The 16,736-nt window shown below is 33.3% G+C and overlaps 1 protein-coding gene across 2 annotated transcripts in view; it reads right to left on the reverse strand.

Moving 5' to 3' along the window:
* Positions 1 to 16,736, reverse strand: part of PLOD2 (procollagen-lysine,2-oxoglutarate 5-dioxygenase 2) — a 95,998-nt gene that overhangs the window by 6,345 nt on the left and 72,917 nt on the right. The window contains exons 10-15 of one of the 2 annotated variants that reach the window (XM_090275653.1): positions 12,115 to 12,236; positions 10,386 to 10,490; positions 7,306 to 7,431; positions 4,619 to 4,760; positions 3,429 to 3,491; positions 2,342 to 2,455 (exon numbers count right to left, since the gene is read on the reverse strand). In XM_090275653.1, the coding sequence (XP_090131779.1) occupies positions 2,342 to 2,455; positions 3,429 to 3,491; positions 4,619 to 4,760; positions 7,306 to 7,431; positions 10,386 to 10,490; positions 12,115 to 12,236 (672 nt within the window). The remainder of the gene's footprint in view (positions 1 to 2,341; positions 2,456 to 3,428; positions 3,492 to 4,618; positions 4,761 to 7,305; positions 7,432 to 10,385; positions 10,491 to 12,114; positions 12,237 to 16,736) is intronic. The other variant, XM_090275657.1, reaches the window with a different exon arrangement.

Genomic DNA, 16,736 nt, shown 5'->3' on the forward strand with positions numbered 1-16,736 from the left:
AGCATCTACAATTCAGGATATAATTTGGGATATTTTTCCAGAAAGCTAACATTACGTAAGCAAGATATCAAATAATTCTCTTTCTCAAAATATCAAGAAATTTGCTGCTAAAGTATAACATGTAATTCTACCCTCACCATGTAAAAAAGTCTCTTCTCAAGTCTATTTCTGTGAAAGATGAAGATCTGCAGCTAAAATGGAAAGTACTTTAAAATACAAAAATGTCAAAAGATTTTTTTTTTCTATTCAATAGAGTGAGTATTCAGAGACCATTCAATTTACTATTCCCGGATGTCAAGGACTCCTACAAAATAAACAGAATTCTGGTAAGATGAATTGAGTCTTTGTAATTTAAAACTTTTCCTATTGGCAAGGGAAAACCATAAATAGTAGTATTACAAAGAAGATTATTGAAGGAAGTATTTTCTCTTGAATATGTGCTTACTTGACCAAAGAGACAAAAAAAAAAAGAAAAGGAAAGTTAATTCCTGTTTGATTTATATCTTTCAGTAAAAAAAATGATTTTAGACTTTAAAAGGAAATAGTTTCCTCAACTTAAGACTTCCTTTATATGCTGAATCCACTTACTCTGCAATTTTCTCTTGTTATCTTTGGTATATATTCACAATATTGTTATTAAAAAATAAAATGATAAAATAAAATGCATTTTCCCAAAGTAACACTTAAATTTTCTTCCTGAAAATCAAAATATAATATTGTCATATGGTCAGCTATTGTAATTTCTTCTGAAATTAAAAATTTGGTGGTGCTTGCCTATGTTTTCCTCTAGGACTTTTATGGTGTCATGGCTTACATTTAAGTCTTTGATCCATCTTGAGTTTATTCTCATGTGTGGTGTAAGTTGGTGGTCTAGTTTCATTTTTTTGCAAGTTCCTATCCAGTTCTCCCAGCACCATTTGTTAAAGAGGCTCTTCTCTCTTCATTTTATGTTCCTTCCTCCTTTATCAAAGATTAGTTGACCATAGAGGCCTGGTTTTATTTCTGGACTCTATTCTGTTCCACTGATCTATATGTCTGTTCTTATGCCAGTACCAGACTGTTTTGATTACAGTGGCTTTGTAGTATTGTTTGATATCTGGTGTTGTGATTCCTCCTGCTGTGTTCTTCTGTCTCAAGATTGCTTTTGTTATTTGGGGTCTTTTTTGGTTCCATATGAATTTATGGAGTGTTTGTTCTAGGTCTGTGAAATATGTCATTGGTATTTTAATAGGGATTGCATTGAATCTGTAAATTGCTTTGGGTAGTTGATGATGTTGATTCTTCCAATCCAAGAACATGTTATTTGCTTCCATTTATTTGTATCTTCCTTAATTTCTTCAATGTTATGTAATTTTCAGAGTACAGGTCTTTTATCTCTTTGGTTAAGTTTACTCCTAGGTACTTTATTTTTCTTGTTGCTATAGTAAATGGTATTTTCTTTTTTGTCTCTGTCTCTGATATTTTATTGTTGGTGTACAGAAATGCCTTAGATTTCTGTACATTTATTTTGTACCCTGCTATTTTGCCAAATTCACTTATTATATCGCCCCTATGTTCATTGCAGCACTGTTTACAATAGCTAAGTGCTGGAAACAACCTAAGTGCCCATCTGTAGATGAGTGGATCAAAAAACTGTGGTACATTTACACAATGGAGTTCTATGTAGCAGAAAGAAAGAGGAACTCCTGCCATTTGCAACAACATGGATGGAACTAGAGAGAATTTTGCTTAGTGAAATAAGCCAGGCAAAGAAAGAAAAATACCATATGATACCACCTAATACAGGAACTAAAGAACAACACAAACAAAGGAACTAAATAGAACAAAGAGCAGAATAGCAGTCAATAGGGGGAAGGGGGGAGGGAGAGAAGGGGGATAAGTAAGGGAAGGGTTTAGTCAAGGAACGTGTATAAATGACTCATGGACATGGACAACGGGGAGGGATATGATTGCGGGAGATGGGGTGGGCTGGGTTGTGGAGAGAAATGGGGGAAAATGGGACAACTGTAATTGAAAAACCAAAAATAAAAAAATAAAAAATTTGGTGGTGCTTTTCAATACATAACTAGAAATACTGAGAGAGAAATTTTTTAAAACTGCTAATTCTCTACCCCAGACCTAATATATGTCTTAATAAAAATAAAAAAATAAGTTCTCAGTCAGCTTTCATTCTACTCTAAAGAACATAAAATATAATTAATTACAGCTTTTAAAAAGTGATATAATTTTTAAAAGTTTAAAGCCTTTTACCACATTTTCATATTATTAACCCAATTTATTTTCATCCATTTAGAGTTACAGAAAAATAACTAATAAATAAAGTTGAATATGAAATACATACCACAGGATTTTCAAAAATCTGCCAGAGGTCATTGTTATAATGGGAAGTATTGTAATTAGCAGTTGATAATAGTCTTCCAAATTCATGTCTATTAGAAATGTACATAAATACACCCTATATGTCAAAAAAATAAGAGTATTAACAATCTCAGAATAAAGTACAAAATACACAGTTCACCATAGAAAAAATATTAACTTCAACTTCTATATTTTCATTCATGAACATGCATTTTATTTTTCATATAAAACATGCATGAAAAATGAGAGAAATGAAATTTTGATTCATTATGAATAAAGCCACCACACAAACTGATTGCTAGCACTGGCACTCAACTGAAAAACAGAAGAGGCAGAACGGACTGTCTGTGTCCCTTTCTCATGGATCCTAGATGTAGACATAAGGAAAAAAATTCCTGTTTGAAAGCAGAAGTGTTTTTGAAACACCAAAGTTCAATGAATTGTACCTCTTTTGGCTTCTTTCCCTTTCAAAGAAGACATCACATTTTTGAACAAGAATTGAAATGTCAATATTATTTCATCCGTCTATTTTATTCTTTTATTGTCCTAATATTTAAAACCGAACACAGATATTACTCAAACATTATAAGGCAGTTAAAGAAAATCAGTCTTATATCCCTGTCCCAAAAACAAATAAATGTGGCAACACCACTAAATTAAGTCATTTCATTTTGCACCTGTTTTAATGGTAAAAGGGTTAGTTATTAATAATAAAATAGAATTCATGAAAAATGCCCAAATCTCATTTTTATCAAGATGTACTTTATACATATTCCTACCTCTTCTCTCCCTTAAAAAACCAAAAACTAGTGAAAGGGATTTATTTAGGTTTCATTTCCTCATCTGTCAACCATAAAATGTAAATCAGCACAAGGAACTGACAGTTGAACATCACACAATCCCCACCCACAATACACAAAGCTTACAAGCACATATGCAGATTCAGAACCAATGAATACCAAAAGTTTACCGAGCTAAATGGAAAGATTTAAAAAAATGTTACTGTTAGTCAATATACAATATCTTATATTAATTAAACAAAAACAAATAAAAATAAATAAAAATAACACCTTTGGGGGGCTGAGCATTTGGAATGTTTCCGGAGTAGGGGAGTCTTTTTCCCTTTGTAACGTCTAAAATGAAGAGAAGCATTGGGTAAGTTGACCTGCACACCCACTCTCTCAGGTACTCTCAGGTAAATAAAATAGCAGCCCTTGGTGAAAAGCTGACATTCTGAAATGTCCTTCATAGAAAACATGCAGAACAAGCAAAGCTTATAGTGCACGCAAAGAAACCACTCCAGCATTTTTTTTTTTGATGAAACATAAATCCAAGCTCATTCCACAGAATTTCCAGTAGACACAAAATCAAGACAAAGAAAAAATTATGTAAGAAAAAAATGTGTAAGAGAGGCCATTCCAGGATGCGCTGTTGAGTCAAATCAGCCAAACATGAGCACAAATTATAATTACAGCGACTGAGGATATTCAATATAACAATGCACATAGGTTTGTAGGAGAAACGAACATATTCAAACAACACATGCCTATTAAACTGATAAAAAAATACTTGCCAACTTTTCTGATTTTCCCAAAATTACATTTGCTTACACAAATTTGAATAGAATAATTCAATCCTTTCTAAAACAGAAAATCGTATAAATACATTTTAAAAGGTATTTATACATTTTGAAAAAAATTACTTTCTACAGTCATTGAAGTTATATAATTAAAGTAGGTTTGTAGAATAGCAATATATCATCATTTTTTGGATAGATTAAATATACTACATTCCTTAATCCCTCTCCCACTTTGGAAGTAAGGAGTGTGAAGATATTGATGATAAAGTATGGACATCGATTTTCAGAGTAAAATTTTCTTGACTGTGTAAAAGATCACTTTACCCAGGCTCTATCTAATTAGTTTTAATTAGGTCCAGTTTTCAATATAGAATTTCAAATGGAAGTAAAGATGAATTCTTAAAAATGAAAAGCTTATTTGTAACAAATTCATATTTACTATTGAACCTCACTCTTGTTTATGAGTTAGCCTAATTACCAACCTAATTTTTCAAATGTTTCATAGGTAAATATTCACAAATTATTTTCCATAATTACTTCCAATTTTTCAACACAGAACCAAAAAAATTGGCTAATATTTACAAATTAGAAAGAAAAGGAACATCAACAGACAATGACACATCAACTGGGAAAGCAAGCCATTTTCTGAGACCATCAAGCAAGCCATCATCACATCCCTACCATTTCTCTAGCATTTCGGCAAAGAGCCATGTCAGGATCCAGTCTATCACGAACAAAATAGTTCCTTTCATTCATCTCTGATCGAAGAGTCTTTCCTTTAATTAAGTATACATTAGCCATGTATGGGACATTCCATATACCTCTGAAAGTAAAGAGAAGACATTCCAAAATACCACAAATACAAAATATTTGAAGTTTTATTTTTGTTTTAAAAATAAATGCCTTTTATGCTTTAAATTATAGTAGATATATAATTTATGTGTGTATATATATATCACTGAATCCTATTACATGGAAATGCAAACACAATGATACCTGACATATATACACACATACATATTATATATATGAGATTATCTGGTACACACTACATTTTTATGAGATAATTCACTATCTCCCTAAATAAACTTTATTTTATTTTAAAGTTGATATCTGTTTGACGTTTTGACTGTCACCCCTCACTTAGTTGTTACAGTTAGAGTATAATATTCTGTTGTACAGAAGGTATTTCCATTTAAGATTAAGCAGTTTGATAAACTAAAATAATAACATACACTGGCTCCCCAGAGCTTGCTTGTAATTTCACTTCCCAAGTCTATGCTCTGTGACTTCACATTAGAAGCCTGAAATCAGCCATGGTAGAAGTATTTACACCATAGAAATTGACAAACACTACAAATCAGGACGCCCTCCAACCCCCCAAACCAGCTGTTAGACATTTACCAGCACACCACTGAATATAGCCTAAAATTCTCCTAAAACATATTCTCTTGAAATTCATTAAGCCATCTCAAATTTTTGTAAAATGAGGAAGATAAAAAGAAATATAATCACAAGAACATACGAAGTACATTATTTTGTCCTTCCTTCTTCCCTCAGATCCATCCATCTCCTTACTCTGAACATGACTCACTTCCTAAGAACAGTATAGGAAATGATTCGCCTGAAGGAATATATATGCTTGTAGTTTTTAGAGAAGAGAAAGGGAAGATCTTGACAAAAAAATGTACGTATTAACAAGAACATAATACCATTTTGTCTTACTAGATGAGCCTCGTGAGAAGTGGTTATAAAAAATACGTATTGTGTCATCTGAATTGAGAAATTAATCACATAATAGCATAAGCAATAAAATATAATTTAAAAAAGAAATTAATCACTGGCAGAATGTACAGTCTTTCAATTTTGAAAGAAAACATACAGGTCATAAGATGTCATTCCTTTATGTAGTTTTCATACATGAAGTCTATTCTTGTATTACTTAGATCAAAAATCTCTACTTTATTCTTACCCTCACACCTTAGACAATAGTAAGAGTTAAGACAGAAAGTCACCAGTGCCTACAGCAACTTAAATAAAACATGAACTCCCTATTCTACTTCTGTGAACCCTTATTTCTACTATAGCCACAGTCAATATCAGGCATATGGTCTATACAAATAATCCCTGAGACAATATAAGTACTTTGAAACAATAGAATACAATCTTTATAGTGTTTTCTCAGCTATCATGTTTCTCCATTGTAGCTAACAAAAGCCTTTATCATATTTGTATCACTCAAATTTACTATTACTATTTGCACACCTATTTTTATTTTCACAAATAAAACATCTTTTTATTAAACTGTAGAACAAGAAGTGTGTGATTTTTTTTCTAAATTTAAGGGCACATATTTTAGTAATGAAGGAATGTTTTCCCTTTTTTAATTGGGCTGATGTATTTGAGAAACTAGGTAAAGCACTTAATATCTCCTTCACTCTGGTCTGTTGTGCATACAAAAAAAAAAAAAAGAATGACAGTTTTCCATAATATTACCTTACTAAAAAAATACTACTTCAAATGTCATTATTTTCTAGTTTAAAAAATGCCAACTATTGCCTTTGAAATAAATATCAATCATGCACACACTTTGTAACAAGTATATTCTTTTCTAATTCCAGAAACTGAAATCATATATTGGTAAGGAAATTGGTATTTAAAGGAGAATATTTTCTACTTTACACAGAAAAAGCTTTGCAATAGAAAATGTTGGGAGATTTTGATGCACAGCATTGATTTATAAGTTTCAAAAGCTATCAAAACAACCTCCATTCTGGTTATTAAATAAATTAGCTAAATTTGCTTTACAAACTTTTAACTAAAGAATAATTACTCTGTTAGTAATTGATCATAAGATTGCTACCCATGGTAACCATATATCATCTTTTAGTATTTCCCATAACAGTGAGTTGGTTCCTTTGAAGATATAGAATTTTAAATAAAACGTATTTTGTAAAATACTAGTTTACACAAGTATTTCAGGATCCCAAGTAGTCCCCAGTTTTCAAATTTCCATTAAACATAAAAAAAGATGACCTGGCTGGCTGGCTCAGTTGGTTGGAGCACTGTCTCCTACACTAAAAGGCTGTGGGATTTGATTCCAGGTAAGGGCACATGCCTAGGTTTTAGGTTCAATCCCTGGTCAGGGCATGTATGGGAGGCAACTGATCAATGTTTCTCTCACATTAATGTCGCTCTCTCTCTCTCTCTCCCCCTCCCTGCCTCCCTCCCTCCCTCAAATCAATAAACATACCCTTGGGTAAGATTGAAAAAAAAAATAGTAAAAAAAAAAAATCCCAGTAATGCTAGTAAGACCCCATCTCTAGATCATGGCATTTTATATTAAAAGATTAAATTAAGTAACTTACACTCTATTCCCTTGAACAATATCCACATAATCTTCAGATCGAGCATAGTATCCATCAGGACTAAGTGCTCCCCAGAAGTTGGACCACAGTTTTCCATGGCGAGTTACAAGAGGAGCAATGATCTTCCTAAAAAGAAAAAAAAAAAAAATCTATGTAACTAGTTTTTTTAATGATCACACAATTATGTGTTCTGGACTTAGCATGACACATAAAACAATAAAGTTAATTTAACATACATGCACTTAGTCCAAAATACTAAAATAAAATAGAGAAATTTCTTCCCAAAACTTTTTCTAAGTACACTGCTGATTTTCAATATTTCTTTAAAAGACTACAAAAGTAACTAAAAATGTGAATGAAAGTATAAAAAGGACTTCTAAAAGATCCTTACTTATGTCCAAAAAGTGAAACTATCTTAATTATTTCAGAAACTGTACTATATAAAATCAAATATTTTCATTGTTATTAGAGACATAACAATCACTGGTGCATTAAGGTATCCAATAAATATGTTGAATAATAAAAAAGAATGTTGATGGGCTAAAATATCTGTAAATGAGCCAGTACTCCTAAAGTTAAGTTCTCCCTTTAAAGTTTGTTTCCATTTTTTACAACTTTGAAAACAGGCTGTGCTAAGCCTGGCAACATGGAAAACTTCTGATCCCGTCACTATTTCAGAAGTCAGAAGACAAGGTAACTGCTGTAACACTGACCTACCCGGAAATAGTCTCTTTGAGGAAAGCACCTTACAAATCCAAAACATGTCATATTTCTCCGTAGGAAAATCTAATTTGTAACGTGTCAACGTTTTCCAAATAAGGTAACAAAATCTATTGTTTCTTTAGAATTACTTATAAAACACACTGCACTGTAGTGATATCTCACAGGTTTTAAGAAAAGCTCACAGAACTCCAAGTGAAAGCTTATGGACGAACTATTCTCCATGAAAAAACCTATTTGACAACACGCCCATCTTGTGAAGACCAGGCGTGCCCTTTCTCTTACCACAGAAAGGGAAACTTAGTCATAATATACACAACATGCAAAATAATGATTCTGGTTTAATTTTTTCTGGTTCCTATTAAAATGAAATGTTAACCAGCAACACTTGTATTTTTATTTGTTTAAAATACAAAGATAACAAATTAGAATCAATACATTATGTTTAAGAAATGATAATTCAGTGTCAATAATGGACAGATAAAATTTAAAAGAAAAAATTAAAATCTTAGCTGCCTCCCAAAGATAGATGGGCAAAGAAATGTTGAAAATCAAAATCCATGTGCTGTGTGCCTAGACAGCTGTGTGCTGAGTATGGAAATACAAGAATAACAGCTGGGGGTGATGAAGTGCACTAAATAACTGAAGGAGTAAAATTTGGAGCAAGGCAGACAACAGCAGAGACAGGAAGAAGAGAGGGCAAACAGGACTGGATGAGATGCCAGAAGCCTCATGCCCTAAGATGCAACCCACCCTGTGCTCCTCCAGCCTTCAGTGAAGTCTACTGCAAGAGTCTCGGTATATTACATGAGTTGTGGAAACTACATGCTCGGATACAGGGGCATATCATGTGAAACGACTCCTTTGATTAATTTACAGAAATTTGTGAAACTGGAGAAATAACCAAAGTTTTACTGGCTCTTATGAAGGATATTTTATATTTTACAAGGTTAAAAACATTAGATTGATTTTAAGGGGGGGTATACATTAAATGTATAGTATGAATTCATTAATGGTTCACTACAAGAATTAGTAAGTACCTACCAAGTGTCATATAAAAACATCTAAATATTATTAGAATCATGTGTATATACAAGTATTGAATTTCAGTCAAATTAAGAGAAAATTAACAAGGCAATCTCAAGAAAATATTACTGAATTCCACAGATTTTAAGAATTACAAATTACAACTTTATTCCATATGCTTTTTCTTGTGTGATGATTAAAACCTTATACACATGTTTTTAAAAATTGCCTGCAGCCTTGCTGGTGTGGCTCAGTGGACTGAGCGCCAGACTACAAACCAGAGGGTTGCTGGTTCAATTCTCAGTCAGGGCACATGCCTGGGTTTCAGGCCAGGTCCCCATTGGGGGCGCACAAGAAGCAACCACACTTTGATGTTTCTCTCCCTTTCTTCCCCTCTCTCTAAAAATAAATAAATAAAATGTTTTTAAAAATTATTTATACTTATCTTAGGTTGATATGTATCTATTCATAGTTATATAGTGGAACTGTATATACTGATTAATACTGAGAAGTCTTAGATTTTGAAGTATTAACTTAATTCTCAAATTGACAGATCGTTTATACACAGGGTGGGTTAGTAGGGCATAACAGCTTTCTCATATATTTTACCCAGTAAAATAAAAACAGTAATACTTCACTGTTAACTACTCTTTCATGAGAAATAATTGTGTTAATATATATAAGTATATTTAGAACAATACTTGGCACTTAATAAGCACTCATTAATGGTGTATTAATAATACTATTATTAGTGGTAGCAGTGGTATTAAAAAGTGAAGATTTAATATCATTATAAGCTGATATAGATGGAGTCTTTTTCCCATTTCCATTCAGTTAAGTGAAAACAGGTACAGACCAGTAATAATTAGTATAGTACTAAATAAACCCACAGCTCTGGCTGTGAAGTAATTTTTACCTCCAAAATTTCAACTTCTAAGAATTATAGCTCTCTTTGTAATAACTTTTTAGGTCAAAAGTTCTATGGAATTCTACTTCAAAAATATTTACAGAAAATTTAAAAATTCCAAATTTTATTTCTATCAGATATATCATAATTTCACCTACCTTTAAACAGAAAAATATGGCAAATATAATTGCAAACATCACATTTGTGATTGCAACTAATAACAAATACTAATTTTAATTAGCTTATTTTCTATTTGACTTCTTTAAAAGAAAACTAGTTGGAATTAAAAGTTTATAAAGTACAGAAAATGCTTAGTGTGAGTTCCTTCAATTTTTTCCTTCCACAGATGTCATTATAGTTTGCCCACAGTGAGAAAGAAAATGATCATTGTTTTCAAAATAAGTTGACACTGAATTTTATATAATACCTGTTTTGTTCAATCAAAATTTTTAAAGTCTTTGGATTTGTCAAAACAACATCTGCATCCACACTAAAGTAATAATCACAGCTGTCATCCTGACGGCAAAAATCCCTGACATGGAAAAAGAAATAAGAATTAGAAAAAAATAAATATTTTCTATTGAAAAATGTTAATATAAAGCTTATGTGTAAATTAAACAGTCTCTAATATAGTTTTCTAATCAAAATAGTAAGACGATATCCAAAAGGGTAAGTATTGCCTTGAATTTCAAAATGGTCAGTTTATTAACACAGATGTTCACAGGTAGATCAACACTAAAAATTTTAGGGCAAGTGAAATATGTTTTCAGCTAGTATATATATTAGAACATAAAATAACACATCAGAATGGCAATTTAGAATTCAGAATTAAATCCTCTCTAAAAGGGGAAAATAGTTTACCTCAATGTATTTATCAACTTTTTCAAAACTGCAAAATGTTTTTACACATGTGCAAATGCACACACACAAACACATACTGCAAAATCTTGTATATCCAAAAACTCAGATTTAAGTGAATCTTGAAGATACAGGTAAATTCCTCTTTAGATATTAATATGTATTTTAACTTGATTAGCATGGATTCTTTCTAAGATTGCTAAGTCTTTGCTTCTTACCAGGGACACTGACTACAGTGCATGATTTTCTCAGTAGCCTGCAGTGTTCCATCAGGACACCATGGAATGAATCACTTGTGATTCATGAAAATCTTCCCAGTATTATGGTTTCTGCATGAGGTCCTTCCTTTCTGGACTCCCAGATATCACTTTCAGCTATTGTCAGTGTGTAGCTCCACTGACAAACCAGTACACCAGGCAGCAAGTAGTTAAAATTGTACAAATAATTCAAAAAATAAGTTTTGAATGTGGACCCAAGGATTCTCCAAAAAACAAGTTATGGAACTATTAGTAAAGACATCGGTTTGGTTTTCCTGAGACCTGTTTCCCATATACTCACTACCCCCACACCAAGCAGTATCTATCACGCTGAGCCCTAAGCTTTCACAGCGCAAAAGAAGTCACCATGACTTATTCACCCTTTCATCAGTGGTTATTAACCCACTGCCTGGGATATTCAATTATCATTTTCTGAATAAATAATTGTTTATACTACTACCAGAAATTTTATTAGCAATCTCTCTGAAGTATTAAAAGGGTTAGACAAAGGACCTAAAATACTTCTTTTTTTTTTTTTTAATTTTTTTATTTTGGTTTTTCAATTACAGTTGTCCCCTTTTCCCCTAATTTCTCTCCCCTACCCAACCCACAAATACTTCTTTTGATATAGTATTTTCTAGATCACTGGGTAACTAGAATGCAGAAATAACCTTTCTCCCCCTTAGTCTAAAACACTCATTCTTACCACACAAAACCTTCAGATCATAGATATTTAAATCACTGCTTACATAAGTCATACTATACATTTGTCTGAGTATTTTTTAATCTTGACCTTAAGTTTAATTAATAGCTTGATTAAGTATGTGGGCTCTTAACCATGAAAAGAAAAATGAAAATCACTTCCACACCCTTTATATACAAACGCAGATAGAGTCTAACAGTAGAAGATGCTCGCGTATGTGCACAAACTCACATGCATACACATATAATTGAGACATCCAAATTTGGGTACTAATTTTTTAAGTTTTTAAAAAAATTTCTTCTGTAGAAATTGTTTAATTTAAATTTATTAAAACATACATTCCCATGTTTCTGGCTTCGGCGTGACTTAGATTTTCTTCGGGTCCTACTATTTTTATAGTACTGATTTCATGTTTAGCTTTATCAAAAAATGCCTTGATGTCTTTTTCATGATAAACTTCCTGTAACATATTTAAAAAAAAGAAAATTAGTGAGAAAATAAGACAATACAATAACTGAAGTATTCATATGTAGGATGGGTTCATATTCAAAGCAGTAAAGTCCAGTGTACATAATCACCCAATTACAGAAAAAAATCATAATTAAATTAAACATGTTTTATTTAAATTTAACCTAAATGTTACATGTAGAATCTAAAATAGGTAAATATTTTTTTAAGGGAAGATGCCTCAATATTATTTTAAAATTTACTTCTAGACAGGTGATAACATAAATATTTAAATCCTGGGTGCTATAAAGTATTTCCAACTGGGGCTTATGGCCTGAGAATGAGAAACATGTGTTGTAAAGTATCCATTAAAAATGTATATTAAACCTAATATATATTACTCTGAGTTATAAATAATCATTTTACAAAATAAATATTACAATACCTGTGACACCAGAGAGAAAAAATAATGTTCACATATAAATTTGTGGTTTTACAAACAGTATTTAACAAAATTTTAGTGATGTGAAAACTATCAACATAAAGTCATCAAATTAGTTTCATTATACTGTGCTAAAACTTCAATTAAGATTATCTGTCTCAGGAGTCACAAAAATGGAGAGACAGAGAAACAACCCCCCATCAAAAGGAAAGGTAGAATCTCCAGAAAGAGTGCTAAATGAAACAGAGGGGAGCAAACTATCAGATATGGAATTCAAAACATGGATTATGGAGAAGCTCAATGAGCTCAGTGGAAACTACAAGGAACTCCAAAAAAACTGCAAGAAACTTACTGAGAATTACACCAGCATGAAAAAGGACAAAGAAACTATCAATAAGAGACAAGAGGAAATGAAGAATACGATCTCTAAATTGAAGAACACAATAGAGGGAATTAAAAGCAGGCTAGAGGAAGCAGAAGATCGGATCAGCAAGCTGGAAGACAATGTAGACAAAAACTCCCAGACAGTGCAACAAAATGAAAAAAGATTGAATAAGACTGAAGAGGCTCTAAGACAGCTGCAGGACAACATGAAACATAATAATATCCGTATCATAGGAATTCCAGAAGGAGAAGAAGAGCAAGGGATAGAAAACCTCTTTGAAAGACTAATGACAGAAAACTTCCCTAACATGAGGAGAGAAAGAATCATGCAAGTCCAGGAAGCTAAGAGGGTCCCAATGAAGAAGAACCCCAACAGGCCCACTTCAAGATACATCATAATTAAAATGGCAACATTTAAAGACAAAGAGAGAATCCTAAAAGCAGCAAGAGAGAAACAACTAAGAACATACAAGGGAGCTCCAATAAGACTATCATCAGATTTCTCAGCGGAAACACTACAAGCCAGAAGGGAATGGCAAAAAATATTTCAAGCAATGAAAAACAAAGGCCTACAACCAAGAATACTCTACCCAGCAAGGCTCTCATTCAAAATGGAAGGTGAAATAAGGAGTTTCCAAGACAAAAGAAGGCTAAAAGAATACATCTCCACCAAATCAGCATTGCAAGAGATGCTAAAGGGTCTGCTTTAAGAAGATGAAGAAACAGAGACAGAGAGGAACACAAGTACAAAGGGGGAAAATGACAATGAGTAAGTACTTAAAGAAAGAAGGAACTTCTACCATTTGCAACAACATGGATGGAACTAGAGAGAATTATGCTTAGCGAAATAAGCCAGGCAACAAAAGGAAAATATCTTATGCTATCACCTGTTACAGGAAACTAATGAACAACACAATGAGCAAAATTGAACCAAAGGGAGGGAGAGGAGGGGGTAAAAAGGGGAAGGGTCTAGTCAAAGAACATGTATAAATGACCCATGGACATGGACAACTGGGTGGGGACTGAATGTGGGAGAAGGGGGGACAGGGTGCAGGGAAGCAAGTGAGGGAAAAAATGAAAATATAAAGAATGGAAATGCAAGTTCAGTGAATATTAGAAGGACAAGGATTTTCCTTCACACTATATATTTTTCTCCCTATCTGATCCCTCCAGAGTTTCACATTCTAAAGAAGTAAGTAATGACATAAGTTTCTTTGCATAAAGCTAATAAGACCAGTTGTTAATTGAGGTTTTTTTGACTAAGACTTTGACTGGAATGTCATGCCTAAAGGAAACATGCTTGGGCTCTGGTTGTTACCAAAAAGCCCTGAGGAACTGGGATTGACTTTCAAAGGTAATAAAAGCCCACGAGATAAAAGGCCTGGTACCTTGGTTGGATGTGCAGTCCATGGCAATCTTTCCAGGGAAGGAATGAAGGTTGTTTTCCTGGAAGATGGCTAGAAGGAACCTTAAGGCACATTGGAAAACCAGAAGGACTTGGAAAAGACAGGTGTTTACAGGCAAGGCTGAATGGCGGGTATGTGGCTCAGCTTCTGTGCCTTGAAGGGCAAACTGAAGGTCACCCTAAATAAATGTTCCTTGCATAAGTTCCAGCAAAGCAGAACTAAAGATCATAAGAGATCATTTGCTGCTCTTGTTGTGTTTATGCAAATTAACAGGATAAAATAAAAATGGACTTAATGCAGTCCCTTTAATGACAAGGAGGGTAATCTTAGGGAGAAAAATTGTGATTCAAGGAAAATCACAATGCTCAGTGATAGACTATAAAGTAGTGCAGCTAACCGTCTTTAAAGTTTCTTTTCATTTAAAATTTGTTTTCATTTGAAAGTTAAACTATGTCTGTGGTATCATCAAAGATGTTTAATTTACAGGCAAGAAGAATGTCAAATGCCTTGTAACTGGATGCCTTTCCAATAAGACAGTCGTACAGATTTAGAGACTGGTTTGTGGGTTATGTTACATAAATTAACATGTGTTTTCTATTTTCAAAGGGCATAAGCCTACAATCTCATTACCTGAATGATTGTCTGTACGTATAGGCCTCACTTAATCCTGTCTGCATCACTGCCTCCTGAGACTCAATGGTTTGGCTGAACTAAGTGGCTGGGTTGGTGAAGAATGGGGTGGTTTGTGGGCTTCACTTTAAAACTGGTTTCTCTTTTCTGTTCTAATGGCTTGGACAGAAAGAGCCCAGAGGTCTGAGAGGGGGAAACCTAAAATATTTCCCTCAGCCCAAACTAAGTATAATGGACAAAAGGGTTTTGAACAGGTGAGATGTACCTGGCACGCCTTCCTCCAAAGAAGCCCTTCTTTTCCCTAACGTGGGACATTGAAAAATTAATACCTGTTTTTTTGTCATCTAGTGGTTATGGATTGAATGATGTCTTTTAATCCTGTTGCCAAATCTGTTGCCTCCAGAATACAACAAGGATTCCAGCCTGTTAAATCAAGCATGCTATTGTCTGGGGACAGCCAACTGATCTGGAGTCTGCACGATCCTTCCCCATGTGGGAAGGCCACCCTCCTCTCCAGACCCCCACTCTTATTAGGGATTTCTGGACCCAACGGTAGGTAGGACGATGACCATGCCCAGCTTGAAGCAGCTAGAGGAGCTCGAGACCTTCGCCCATTGTCCTTTATAAGATTATAAAGGGTCTTAAGTCTGAGAGGGAGGGATTGTTATTTTTTATTGTTAAAATAATAAATAAATAAATAATTATTAATTATTAATTAATTAGAAAAAGAATATATAAAAGGGTGAGGCAGGAAAGCTTGTATGTACGACCCATGGGCGTGGACTTGGGGAGGGGGTTGTTGGGGGAAGGGGGTGCTGGGCTGAGGGGAGCAATGGGGAAAAAATTGGAACTATTGTAACAATATAATCAATAAAATATACTTAAAAATAAAATAAAATAAAATAAAGTGACAAGGTACTTCAACCTTAAGCATAAATTATTAACCAAAAAAAAAGATTATCTGTCTCCCTCTTTAGAGCATTTCAGAGTTTTTTATTTATCCAGTCTCATTAAATATTTTAAAAAGCTTCTCATAGCTCATTAATACTTATCACATAGAGGCTACATAGAGTTAATTTTAAACAAAAGAAGATAAAAACTCTTGCCACCAAAGAGTTTTAGGTCCTATGAAAGGAGGAAAAGTATAAATTAAATACAATGCAAGGTGGAACAAAAGCAGGCTCATAGTTTTTATATGGAAAACAGTACAATTAAAAATACTACAAGAATCAATTGTTTTGCATACTCACAACTGTGAACCTACTTTTGCCTCACCCTGTATATAAAAAACACTTTAATGTTAAGTATATACACTGCAACACGCTTTACAAAGCCAATTATTCACACTTTTAAACTTATTTTAACTGGTTTTCTGAAAATTCAGAACATTCTCTGGGAAAGGCGAATGATGAGCTGACTGTACATTTGGAAGCAAGAACAGAACAGTGGTAAAGAAAAAGTATTAGGATAGAGAGAGAATACAGCATTCTTCACAGCTATAGAGCTTTTCTCGATCACGTTAAATACCAACTGTTTTAACAGGGAAGAGACAAGTTCGTAGGGAGACACTGAATATTTCTGAAGGAAGTGATAATATCATATCCTTTGGAAAAGAGCACGCAATTGTGTGATTAACCAAAACAATACTCTA

This window comes from Furipterus horrens, unplaced genomic scaffold (assembly GCF_987537825.1).
Source record: "Furipterus horrens unplaced genomic scaffold, mFurHor1.1.pri manual_scaffold_1, whole genome shotgun sequence".
Classification (NCBI taxonomy): domain Eukaryota; kingdom Metazoa; phylum Chordata; class Mammalia; order Chiroptera; family Furipteridae; genus Furipterus; species Furipterus horrens.